Source organism: Carettochelys insculpta, chromosome 26 (assembly GCF_033958435.1).
Source record: "Carettochelys insculpta isolate YL-2023 chromosome 26, ASM3395843v1, whole genome shotgun sequence".
Classification (NCBI taxonomy): domain Eukaryota; kingdom Metazoa; phylum Chordata; order Testudines; family Carettochelyidae; genus Carettochelys; species Carettochelys insculpta.
Window position 1 is genome coordinate 3,527,114 of NC_134162.1, and position 12,937 is coordinate 3,540,050.

General features: G+C 50.8%; 1 protein-coding gene across 1 annotated transcript in view; it reads left to right on the forward strand.

The window, feature by feature from the left end:
* LMOD1 (leiomodin 1) overlaps positions 1-9,739 on the forward strand; it is a 33,434-nt gene extending 23,695 nt beyond the window's left edge. Inside the window, exons 2-3 of the mRNA XM_074977580.1 lie at positions 3,099-4,580; positions 5,710-9,739. Coding sequence (XP_074833681.1) covers positions 3,099-4,580; positions 5,710-5,736 — 1,509 coding nt within the window. The 3' untranslated portion in view covers positions 5,737-9,739. The remainder of the gene's footprint in view (positions 1-3,098; positions 4,581-5,709) is intronic.
* Positions 9,740-12,937: the final 3,198 nt, after the last annotated feature.

Here is a 12,937-nt window from a genome sequence, read left to right on the forward strand (position 1 = left end):
ACATTCTTCTTGAATTAAGGACACCCAAACTGGACATGTATTCCAGCAGCAGTTAGCAAACACGGAGGTAAATCTCTCTACTCCTGTTGGAGGTTCCCCTGTTTGTGCATTAGCCCTTTTGGCCAAGGTATTGCACTGGGAAGGAACATAAGAACAGCCATACTGAATCAGATTAAAGGTCTATATAGCCGAGGGTCCTGTCCCGTCAGTGGCCAACGACATGCTCCCTAGAGGGTGTGAACAAAACAGGGAGTCACCAAGGGAGCCATCCCCTGTCGCCCATTCCCAGCTTCTGACAAACATAGGCAAGGGTCACCAGTTCTATCCACCCTGGCTAATACCCATTGATAGATCTCTCTTCTGTGTATTTTTCTTGTTCTTTTTCTGAATGCTTTAAAATTCTTGTCTTCACAATGTCCTCTGGCAAGGAGTTCCACAGACTGACTCTGTATTTTGTGAAAAAATATTTCCTTTTGTTTTAAACCTGCAACCTATTAATTTCACTTGGTGACCCCTAGTTCTTGTGTTATGGGAACAAATAAATAGCTTTTTCTTATTTACTTTCTCCACACCAGTCATGATTTTATAGACCTTTATCATATCTCCCCTCAATCTCCTCTTTTTTAAGATGAAAAGTCCCAGTCTTTTTAATCTCTCTTCATATGGCAGACATTCCAAACCTCCTAATAATTTTTAATTTTTGTTGCCCTTTTCTGAACTTTTTCCAGTGCTACTTTTTTTTTTAGATGAGCCCTCCACATCTGCACACAGTAATCACAATGTGGGTATATCATGGATTTATACAGAGGCATACGATATGCTCTGTCTTATTCTCTATCCCTGAATCCATGTGCCCCCAGAATGCACTGTAGGTTGCTCCTGTGAATGCTGTCTCAAAATTGATGAAGTTTACTTAGAGTTGCCATTGGCATTCTGAGCATTGTTCTGTTTCGTAGAGAGAAGATCTGATCTGTGTGTCCATGCTCTTTTCTGAGAATACTATCAACCGTCTCTAATATATGCTGCCCTAGGCTGTTACACAATACTTTGCCTGGTACAGATTTAAGTGTGATATCACACCAATATTACAATCACTGAGAGTCCCTTTCTTCGGTGTTCTCATTATAACCACATTGGTCCACTCATCTGGCAGTTTTTCCCTTTCCCAGACTGATGTAAATAGAGTGGCAAGGACAGATGCTGCTAACTCAGCATTTACCTTGACTAGTTCTGCATTCAAGTTGTTCTTACCAGAAGCTTTCCCATTTTTAAAGTATTTAACAGCTTGAATGGTTTCCTTCTTAGTTCAGGTGTTTGTGTTTATATCAACATCTTCTGACTCCTGGATGTTTGCTTGTTCTTTAGGGGGCTCCCTGCTCAGTTATTCTTTGAATTACTTGTTCTTTTTCTGTTGTCAGCAGGTGCACTTGTTTGTCCCTGACAAGTTTGTTTGTTGGTATCTGCCATTTGCATTGATAAGCGGCACCATTTTTAAATGGTTCCTTGTTCACCACAGGCAGCTGCACCCTCTGCTTGTATTGCCAGATTATCAATGTAATGTTGTTCATCCACTCTCACAAGGTGTTTGACCTCCTGTTGTGCCTTTTGCTTCTGGAATTTTGTGTCCAAAACATTTTTTCTTCCAAGCTTGTCTGGTCTCTGTGATGCTGTTCCATGTGCTGGGTATAATCCACACATTTCTTCTGCCTGTAGCCTCAGCAACTTCTCTGCTCTCGTTGATCCCCTCATCTCCCGTCTCCTCCTCTTTATCAAGGTCTGCAAATGCCTGAAACCTCATGAAGGTGTTCCGTAGTTCAGGGAACTTTAGCTTGTTAATGTGATAAAGTTTATGTCCTTGTTTGGCTGACCCATGCTTCCCACTGCTCTTCTCACTTTTACCTCTGCCAGTGACTGTCACTGTCAGTCTTTGGTCATCGTAAGGTCAGTCTAAGTCTTAGGCCTGCCTTTTGGTGAATACCATGTGAGATTGTGAATTTCACAATGTTGAAATAGGGTTTTGTGGATGAGTTGTTCATTCATATTGCAGAAATCAGTAAGTCTCTCTCCATTTTCATTCATGGTGCCACACCTATGTCTGTCCATTGCTCTGAGATTGTTTGTGTTGTCCTTAGTGACTTGGCATTCATGTCTCCCATGATGACAGCCAGATCACGGCACAATACTCTCTCCAAGCTCTGCCTGTAACGTAAGGTAGAATTGGTCCTCTGCTTATTCATCACTGTCATTTGTTGGATCATAGCACTGAATAGGGTAACATTGTTGTGTTTTCCTTTCAGTCTGGCTCTCATAAATCTGCTGCTGGTGGACTTCCACTCAAGCAGGGAATGTGCTGCTCTCTTCTTCAGACAGATGGCAACATCAGCAAAGTTTCTCCTGAGGCTGTTAGTCTTTCCAATCCCATCCATGTGCTCTCACTAACATCCAGGATGTGTAAGCTGTAGCTTCTCATCTCTTCTGTGACCTGAGCTAGCTTCCCCATTTCATCCATTGTCTGTACATCCCAAAAATGAAGTTTGTTTTTTGTCTTGGTGTTGAGCACTTGAGTCTTCATGTCAGTGGTTTCCATTAATTATATTCCCCTCTTTAAGTCTTGATTAATCAAGTCAAATATCAACCACTGCTTTAAATTTAAAGTTCTAAAAAGTAGGGGTTAGGATGAGACTGTCATGGGGGGGTGGCTTTTCCAACATCAGCTACCGGAGATTTCTTTCATCCTTCTTTGAAGATCTGGTGCTGACCACTGTCCAAGAGGGGGTATTGGGCTAGATGGATCCTGGGTCTCATCTAGACCGACAAATCTTTTGTTCTTTTCATGAGCTACCAGCACACTGCAGGTATCATACAATGCCTGATTAGTGTGTTTACATGTGTATTGGTACAGTGGGAAGACAAATTAATCCTGATGGTTATTAATCTATCTCTGAAAAACCTGAATAACAACAGAATTTACAACTGTTTTGCATTAAGCAGCACTGACATGATAATACCAGAAACAGAATGCTACTCGGTTACTGCATTATATTTACTACACATTTATGGGAGTTGTACCTAATGGCTCATTGGTTCTTTCTTATTAGGAAGGGAAGCCAGCAGAGAGAAAGAAAGACCCCAGGAATCTGGAAGGAAAGGGCAAGGAGGCTCGTTTCCAAGATCTGGGCAGGAAACGAGACTTTGATCTGGGAAAAGAAAGTAACAAAGGAGAACACACTCAGAAAACAAGTTACAAAGGAAAGGAAGAACTAGAGAGTAAATACAATGAAAAATCTAGAGGAGTAAAGCCCAGCAAGGACAAAGACAAGACCATGGACAAAAAAATCATAGGAAAGGGCCGAACAGAGGAGGAAAAGAGTGTAATACCCAAGAAAGAGCTGGGAAAGGGCAGAAGGGAAGAAGAAAAAAGTTCAGTACCAAAGAAAGAACTAGGAAAGGACAAAAAGGAAGAAGAGAAGAGTTCAGTACCAAAGAAAGACCTTGGAAAGAATAGGAAAGGAGATGAGATTAGAGAAAAGGATAGCAAAGAAGAAGAAAAGAATTCAGCTTTAAAGAAATACTCAAAGGTTGATGGCAAGGAGAAGTCACTTACAGACACCAAAGGAGTCAGCAGGGAAAAGGCTCCTCAAACACCAGAGACAGAGCCTAAACATATCCCAGAAAACAGCCCCTCAAAACCTTTGGATAGCCCCCCAAACCAGACCAAGGAGGAGGAAGAAGCAGCTTCCAGTATTTTTGATGAGCCCTTAGAAAGAGTGAAGAATAATGACCCAGAGATGACAGAAGTCAATGTCAATAACTCCGACTGCATCACCAGTGAAATCCTTGTGCGCTTCACTGAGGCCTTGGAATTTAACACCGTCGTCAAAGTGTTTTCACTGACCAATACCCGTGCTGATGACCATGTAGCATTTGCTATCGCCATTATGTTGAAGTCAAACAAGACACTAACCAGCATCAATCTGGACTCTAACCACATCACAGGTAAAGGGATCCTGGCCATCTTCCGTGCACTGCTCCAGAACAACACACTGACGGAGCTGCGTTTCCATAACCAGCGACACATCTGTGGAGGGAAGACAGAGATGGAGATAGCCAAGCTGCTGAAGGAGAACACCACCCTCCTGAAGCTGGGCTACCATTTTGAGCTGGCAGGTCCCCGCATGACAGTCACAAACCTGTTGAGTCGGAACATGGACAAGCAGAGGCAGAAACGCCTGCAGGAGCAGAAACAGGCTCAGGAATGTGGACAGAAGAAAGACCTGCTAGAGGTGCCAAAGGCAGGTGGCTTGCTAAAGCGGTCCCCCAAGCCTTCACAGCAGCCACCCCCAAAATCTTCCCCATGGTCTTCCCCTAAAAGCCCACCTAAGAAGGGTGCATCTCCAGCAGCACCTCCCCCACCCCCACCTCCACTAGCCCCGCCCCTGATCAATGAAAATATAAGGAGTTCTCTGTCTCCAGCCACTCAGAGGAAGATGGTGGAGAAAGCACTTCCTCCTCAGGAGAAGAACTCGAGGGACCAGCTGTTGGCTGCCATTCGATCCAGCAATGTCAAACAGCTAAAGAAGGCAAGTGAGAGCTGAAGAGCTTGAATATTGACAGAACACTGCTAGCTTCACTGGGTAACCCAAGATTTTAGGTCCAACTTTAGGTGCCTTCCTCCATCCCCAGCCTGCCCCCTGGTGTTTGAGTCCAAGCATATTTGGGCAGCACCTTAATTTCACCTGAGCACTGACTAAGGGAGGCTAACCTGGCTTTGGAGGGCATCTGTGTTCTAGCCAGTCAGAGCCAACATCCAGAAGTGCATTCTGGCATCTTAAGTTTCCTACTTCTTTTTGCCATTTGCCTCAGCAAAGCCCAGTAACCCCAGAGCAACAGGCTGAAGGTTCCTGAGCAGTATTGTTGTATTCTTTCCAGAAGCCAAATTCTGGTCCCATTTAAGTCAGTGGTCAGTTGCTATGGGACCACAATTTGGCTTCAGAGGAGCTCTATAGCCTGAAACTTCTTGTGAGTCACCAGCTGACAGTCAGTGAGCCAAGATTTCCCAGGCCCATGGGCAATCAGTCTTTGGGGTGTTTCTATACTCTGAGGCTGAGGATTTTCTACAACTTCTCCCTCAATAACACAGCCGTCTAACGGGTTAACTAATTAAACAGATTTCACATGCCTACGCAGAGGCAAGTGCGATAGGACCTAGCTGAGGCCTGCTGGGTGTTAGTGGGGAGAACATTTGTCTTTTTAGCCATCTCAGCCCAGTGCTGGTGTCCAAGCTCAGGTGATATACTGCAGGCTCTGGCTGGCTCAGTGTGAAGACAGAGATCTGCTGGTAGTGTCAAGCATAAAGGTTGGTGTCTCTGGGGACTGGTAATGTGGCACCCTGCAAGGCTTGCAGACATGTAAAAGGAGTTTCAGGCCACACCTCAGTTACCCTTATTGCAACTGACTCACTGGCATTATCAAGAGGCATGGACTGAAAAGCCCATGCAGAGTGAATTCCCCTCCACCCCTCTTGACAGCAAAAAGAGCTGTGGGCCACAACTGCACCTGCTCACTGGAGAGAGATTTACTCCCCTGGGCTAGTAATGCAGCACTTGGCTTACACTCTATCTACTGCAAAACAAACAAGCCCCACACATTCCAGTAGCCCCTTGGTTCCAGTCCTGTGCCGAAGGGTAACTGACCCTTTTATCTTGGCAGGTGGAGGTGCCAAAATTGTTGCAATAGGACGTGGAAGCTGGATCTCCTGCACGGATGAGACCTGTGGCAGAAAATCAGATGTTTGCCTTTCTCGTAACTGTTTACATGACAAGTCCTTGGGGACGCTGCAGCGGCCACTTGCCTGCCCCAGAGCCAGAGGAGCAGTGTTCTCTGTGGGGTCCAACGGAGGGGGGCAGCCATGAGAAGAGCTCTGGGGTCATTGGATGCAGTGTGTGCAGCAGACCTGGTATTCCTTTTTATACTTTTTAAATCTTAAAGCTCTTTCTTTTAGCCAGCACCAGCATGTGACATGCAAGATGAGGTGCAGTGTTGCAGGAATGGGAGGGAGGGTCTTTGTTCTTTCTGCGGACAGAGTTTGGAGCATGAGTTACCAAGTGCAGCAGCTGCAGGATGGACGTCCCTGAACGTCTAGATCCGTGTCCCTGAGCCTTCGTGGTTCTGCCAACACAGAACAGCGTGCAGAGAGCAACCCGCACCCCAGAAAGCCGTGCTGCACTCTTGCTTGGAGTTTGTTGAAGAGAACTGGAGGCAGGACATTGTCCAGAGTGCCGCAGAGCAGAACTGAGGAGAATACTGGGGGCAGAAATTAATTGCCACGTCCCTGTGGGTCCAGGATCTCCAGCGTCTGGAAAAGGAAAATATGGTGCCAGGGGAGAGACACTGACTGGCACAGACAGTGTTGGCTGAAGGTGTGGGGGAGGTGGTTGAGAAAGTGTTCCGGATGCTGATCTTTTGGACAAAGAAGCACCTAAAGTTTGCAGTGGGCTGGCCCAGAGAAGTCATCTCCTCCCAGTATCTGCAGGGGTCTGTGTAGCTTCTGCCTCGTGCCATGCTATACATGACCGATCCTGCTGCCGCTGTGCTGCAGCCCTCCATGATGGACACTGTTGGGATTTTGCTTTGGGACTGGCAAGCAGAAAACAGAGTTCAAGCTGAGAGAACGTTGCTCCTCATTTTCAGACACAGCTGTCCATGAGAGGGAAGACGAGGGAGGTGCTGGGAAGGATGCGCTTATTAGCCCAGCGTGCCCAGAGCCCTCACTTTGCATGTGCTCTACCTCAGCTGGGTTCCCCACACCCCTGTCCCTCGGCCAGGCACAATGGAGGCAAGTTCAGAGGCAGCACTAGCACAAAACTCAGTGGCAGCCGAGCCTGGTTGGCGCGCTCTCTGCTTTCCGTCTGGGCCCAGTGGAGGAACTGGGTTTAACTCACCTTTGGATTCACAGACTGACTCCCCGAAGAGGCTCTGAACTCACAAGAGGTTTGCACAGCTATGGCTGCTGTGGCAGGACTGCTGTCCAGTGGCCCCTATGCCCCTGGAAGAAATAGCTCAGGAGCTGCTCGTTATGCCCCACCCTGCGTGGAGTGAAGAAGTGTGGAGATGAGGGGCCCGTGTGCCAGTGGACGGGAGTGTTGGTCAGTGCAGTAGAGCAGGGGTCTGTGCTGGGCCGTGGAGCAGGAGGGAGGTTCCTGGGCTGGTGGAGCAGAAGCAGGGGAGTTGGGGACAGTGGCTTGGGATGGGTGGGTCAGGGCCAAAGTAGTAGGGGTGACTATGCCTGAAGAGCAGGGGAAGGGCCTGTGCCCTGGAGGAAGCACCCTCTGCCTGCCATATGTCAGCTGACCATGGCAGGCGCGTGGGAGAGATGGGGAGGAGTGGATCTGCAGGCCAGTGGCAGGTGGGAAATGCTGGGGAAGGGTGCAGCTGGCTGCCAGTGGCTAAGCACCCACTAATTTTTTCCTGTTGGCTCTCCAGCACCCGGCAGGGTTGACCACCACCACAGGCCTCAGGGCCAGTGCGAGGGCCTAGCTCCATACCCCTGGAAGGGGTGAGGCCGCAGGTGGAAGCATCAGCGCTGGGGCAGGCAGCCCTCACCATCGCCTGCAGTGGCAGCAGCCAGCAATCCCGAACTTCTTAGAAGGGGCCGGGCCCTGGGGCAACTGCCCTCTGACTCAATCCCCCACAAGCAGGTCTGTCAGCAGCTATGCCTGACTCTGCTGCTGGTGCCAAGTCCAGGAGCCCATCTCAGGTCCTGCAAGTGCCAGCTGATGAAAGGGGGCAGCAGGCACAGCTGGGCCAAGGCACAGCCCCACTAATGTGTTAATACAGAGGTGTGATCAGATGGGGCCCTAGCTGCCTTGGTGTGCTTGGTCAGTAGGGACTGGGCCTTTGCAGCTGCTTGGTACAGCCAGCATGAGCACAAGCCTTGGGGTGGGCCCAGATGGTGTATGGCTGGGCAGGTGGAAGCGGAATGCCAGGCACAGGCACCAACTGTTATGGAGCAGGCCCTGAAAGGACTGTGGTCTCTCTTGTAAGGCTGCTGTAGTCAGCCTGCAGGAATGTGCTTTGATGAGCAGGCTGCCAAGCATGACTTGCTCTGAGTGGATGGGTGGGAAATGGCCCCTGAGGCTGTCCAATGGGAAATGAAGCCTCAGTGTCATGTCAGCGTGTCAGACACAGGCCTTCTGCCTCCTTCAGGGCCTCATGTGGCTGCTGCCCTTTTGGTTGACACCAACAATCAATAAGGGACCGCCAGAGTTGGAGGCCTGAGCCAGGCTTTGGCCCAAGGAGCCAAAGGCACTGGAGCCTGCACCCAGCTAGTGACATCTGACATGCCCTCGCAAGTGGCTTATGCCCATGCTTGCCAGGTGGCTGAATGGGTCTGTCCCTCTAAACCAAGGGTGTCCAGCCTATGGGTCAGAACCCAAACATGGGTCACCATTTGATTTTTTTAAGGGTTGCTGGCTGGATGGCTCCGAGCTACATATGGCTCTTTAAGGAGCCATTTGCAGCTACTGCACTGCCACTGCTCGCTCCCCCGGCTCCCAGTTGCTGCCCTGCCCTGCCCTGCCACACTGTGCTGAAATGGAACTCGATTTAATTGGATTAATGGCCAGCAGGAGGGATCTGCCCATTAAACTAGTTAAATTGAGTCCCACTTCAGCACGTCAGGGCTGGGAACTGCCCATGCTGAAGACTGGGGAAGGGAGTAGGAGGGCTGGGGGGAGCCATGCAGAGGAGGCTGCAGTGGTGGCCCAGCGACAGAGCAGTGGGAGGTAGCAGTGGTGCACGTGTGAGGTAGGTCGGGGGCAGTTTGGGGCTGTGAGGGGTTTAAGGCTGGGGAAGAGGGGGGCAAATCAAGATTTTTTTTTTAAAAATTCCCAGGGGAGAGCCTTCTCTCTCACCCCCAGTTTTGAATTGCCATGGGTCACGAAGTCTTACTGAATTGTCAGAATGGGTTGCCGACTCAAAAAGGTTGGGAGCTGCTGCTCTAAACTGACCCTAGCTTGACCAAACCAGCTGCTGTAGAGCAACACAACAAACTCTCCCTCCCACAACAAGATATGCAGCATGACACTGCTGCATCTGAGACCCCACATCAGATTGAAGGAACCTCAACCGGCACCAATCCCTGGTCTCCCTGTGGTCTCACAGACAAGACACAGCCACTGAGCAGGCCCAATGGCCACTGGTGCTCATTATAAACCAGCACATGTTGAAGATGGGGACAATGTCGTGTGCTCTGCTGCTGCGGAGAATACAAGTTACCTGAGCTCTGAGCTGTTCCAGCCCACGGTGGGGTAGTCAGAGAGTGCTAACGAATGGACCATAGACCTGACCCAGGAACAGCTTAGTTCTAACCCACCCCTGAAGCTGACTCCCTAGGCAAATCGGATGACCTCACTTCTTCAGGGTCCCTTGGTGTAACAGGGGGCTAATGCCCATCTTGAGGGGAGGTTTCATTATTATCTGCAATGGGCTTTGTAAATGCTGCAGAGGCTGATTTATAAATAGAAGCTGAGTCACATTCTCCTGGAACCACACAGCAGGGGCGCCAGCCCAATTCCTGCCACACACAAGCGAAAGGACCTTGTGGAGAATACACTGAACGGGTGAAGCTACAAGCAAACACCATGGCCATTCTCAGCTCCGTCCTCTGTGACTGTAAAACCTGTTTGCACCATGTACATCACCCACTGTCACTAGTAGTAATAAAGCTCACCAAACGCTGCCTGTGATTAACAGGGAGAGCTCTATAGTTGGGGAAAAACAGCCCACGTGGGGCTTGCTGCAGACTTACCAGAGCAAGGGACTGGTGCAGCAACAAGCCATCAGCCCCGGTTGCATGCACAGATGGGCCCAGGCTGTGGGTGTATCTGGCACGAGCGGTAACTTGGCTGGCCTGGGCTGATTTGAGAACCATTGTTCTTCGTGTAAGCAGGTGTTTAAATGAGTGCTCCCCCTCCCCACAGGAAGTCGTCTGCTCCTGCTGGTTGTTGGCAGGAAACTCCTCCTGAGGGGCGATGCTGAGGGCTCCAGACACATTTTAGACAAGTGTGAAAATTCCAGAGCTAGGAAATTCCCAAGCTGAGGGTGCTCCCCCACTCAGAGCATGCACACTCCCTCAGAGCACACTCATGCTCAGTGTGCACGCGCCCCAGAGAGCACACTCCCAGAGCACGCACACCTGCTCAGAGACCCCTCCCCCTCAGTGCACCCGCACCCCCTCCCAGCACACTCACACCAAAACCCAGCATGTCCATTCACATCCACACTCACCACACCCTCACTCAGAGGGACCCACAAAAAAGGCATCATTTAACAAAATGCCAGCGGGCCCAGTAGTTCTTCAGCCACTAGCTGGTGACAGGAACACCACACAAGCCTGCTCATGGCAAGGTGGGCTCAGCCCCTTCCTCCCAGGCCTCACAGAAGATGGCTGGGTCAGTCTCACACCCCTTAGCTGCAGATGCTGCCGGCTGCTGAGTCTGGCTCTAAACTGGTTTCTTGGGAGCCTGCGAAATGTCTATATTTGGGCATTGTGCACAGAGCTGCCCAAGCAGAGGAAGCTGCCTCTGCTCTTCCTGACTGCAGGCAGGCATCCAACTCTGGGACAGCCAGGGCGCCACGGTTTGTGTGCTACCCCCAACTCCCTCCTGCTGCCCTGGACACAGTTGCTGCACTACCAGAGGATGGGAAGGTCCTGGCGATTACAGGGCTGGGGGGGCAGGGTCCTGCATCCCAAAAGATGGAAAGCCAGGCCCTCAGAGGGATACCTGGGAAAGGGGGTCCTTTGTCATCACAGGGCCCCAAGGGATTGGTCATGGTTCCCATACACTTCTGGGAGGAGAGTCTGGCCATTACAGGTGCCTGGCGTGTGGGTAGGTCTGTGGAGCAATGTTCCCCCTCATCTTTTCCATGCATGTGTGGAATTTTCCCTCCATGTGCAGAATAATTTTATGGGCACCAAGGCATGTGCAAATGTGCACCACCAGTGGAAACATAATGCTGGCTGTGGGCTCTGTAGGTGCTTTGCTAATAGGTGGGTGGAATTTGGATCTCTCCTGAGCTGTTGCACAAGCACCCAGCTTACTGGAACCGCTGTGCTGGGAGGTCCAGGCCATCGCAGATGCCTGGCAGAGAGGGCCTAGCCACCACAGGGCTCTTGCAGAGGAGGGAGAACCGCTCTCCTGAGCCTTGTGGCAAATAAGTGTAACATCCTAGAAAGGCGGGGGTGGGGGGAACATGGCCAGGGCCAGATTAAGACCCTCCCCATCCCTAGGCAAACGTAGGTTTCTGGGCCCTTCTACTGGCCAACTAAGCCAGAGGCTCCCAGGCATAGTGAAAGAGTAAAGCCCCCTTCCATAGACACAGACTCCCCAAAAGCTGCACTGCATGCAGGAGTGCTGATTAGCTTAGCTGAGCTTTTGTCCAGCACTCTACCGCCAGCTGGCTAATGGCATGGGTTCTGCTCCTGTACCTGTTCCACAATAGCAACAGTAGTTTTCTTACCTCCTCATTCCCATCATGCATCAGGTGGTGCCCTGTCAAGGACTTGTCTATGAACACGTTTGAGAGTCAGACAGCAGCCCAGCCACTCCAAGTATCTCTGCAGTCTGTTGGCCAGGCCTTTGTCACACATCTATGCCGCACAGCAGGGCCTGCTAAGCTACGTGACATGGCCCTTGGATGGTGTATGAGGGCATCATCCATAGGAAGGAGAGCTTTAAAAGGGTGTCCCTGTCAAACTTGGAAAATGGACAACAAACTTGAGCGAGGTCTACAGCATTGGGAATGGTGTGGACAAAATGAATGGAGAAGTGTTATTTATCCCTGTACATAACACCGGAATCACGGCTCACCCAATGACATCAATAGGCAGCAGATCTGAGACAAATAAAAAGACATATGTCTCCATGAAACAGACCGTCAACATGGGGCACTCTCTGCCAGAAGCTGAGAGAAGGCCAAAGACACTAGGGCAGGGTTCAGAAAGATCCCGAGAAGCTTCTGGTGGATGGGCCCATCAATAGCTCTTAGCTAGGATGGGCAGGGATGTGACACCATGCGCAGAGTGCCTCATGCCTCTAACTGCCAGAGCTGAGCATGGCTGACAGGATGGCTCAGTAGCCGGCTGCCTGCTCTTTTCATTCCCTCGGCAACACCTAGGCTCGGCCATTGTTGGCAGCAGCAGGGACAACCGGCACCAGGGCAAGGGGGGCAGGGGCTGGCTTCATGCCCCTGGAAGGGGTGGGGCCAAGGGCAGAAGGGTTGGCCATAGGCCAGCCACAGCAGTGGCAGCTGGAGCTCCAGGCCCTTTTGAAATGCCAGGCCCCCGTGCAACTGCCTTCCTTGCCCCCATTCATCCGTGGGCCTGGCTGGCAGTCAGGATACAGGACTAGATAGCCCATTGGTCTGACTCGGTCCGTCTGGTCTCATGTAAGGGCTGCTCAGAAAACACTGCACAAGAAGCCCAAGGCCAACACTCGTAAAGTACCTCATCCAGTGACAATGACCGTCCATCGGCTGTACCCTGCCCAGGGACACTGACTGCCCACCAGCTGCACCCCACCCAATGACACTGACTGCCCACTTGCAGTACTCTAGCTAGAGACACTACTCACTGGCTGTACCCCACACAGGGACACTGACCACCCACTGACCATACCACAATCAAGGACACTGACCACCAACTGTACCCCACCCAGGGACACTGACCACACACCAGCTGTACATACCCAGGGACACTGATGGCAGACTTACTGTACTCCACCCAGGGACACTGGCCGCTCACTTGGAATGCACAGACAGACATATAGCTGATGAGTCCATGGGTGCTCTGGGCCTCAAGCTCCCAAGGAAAAAGGAGTGGGTGCTCAGTACTCAGCAGCCATAGCTGTTTGGTGGCTGGGGAAGGACGAAGAGCAAA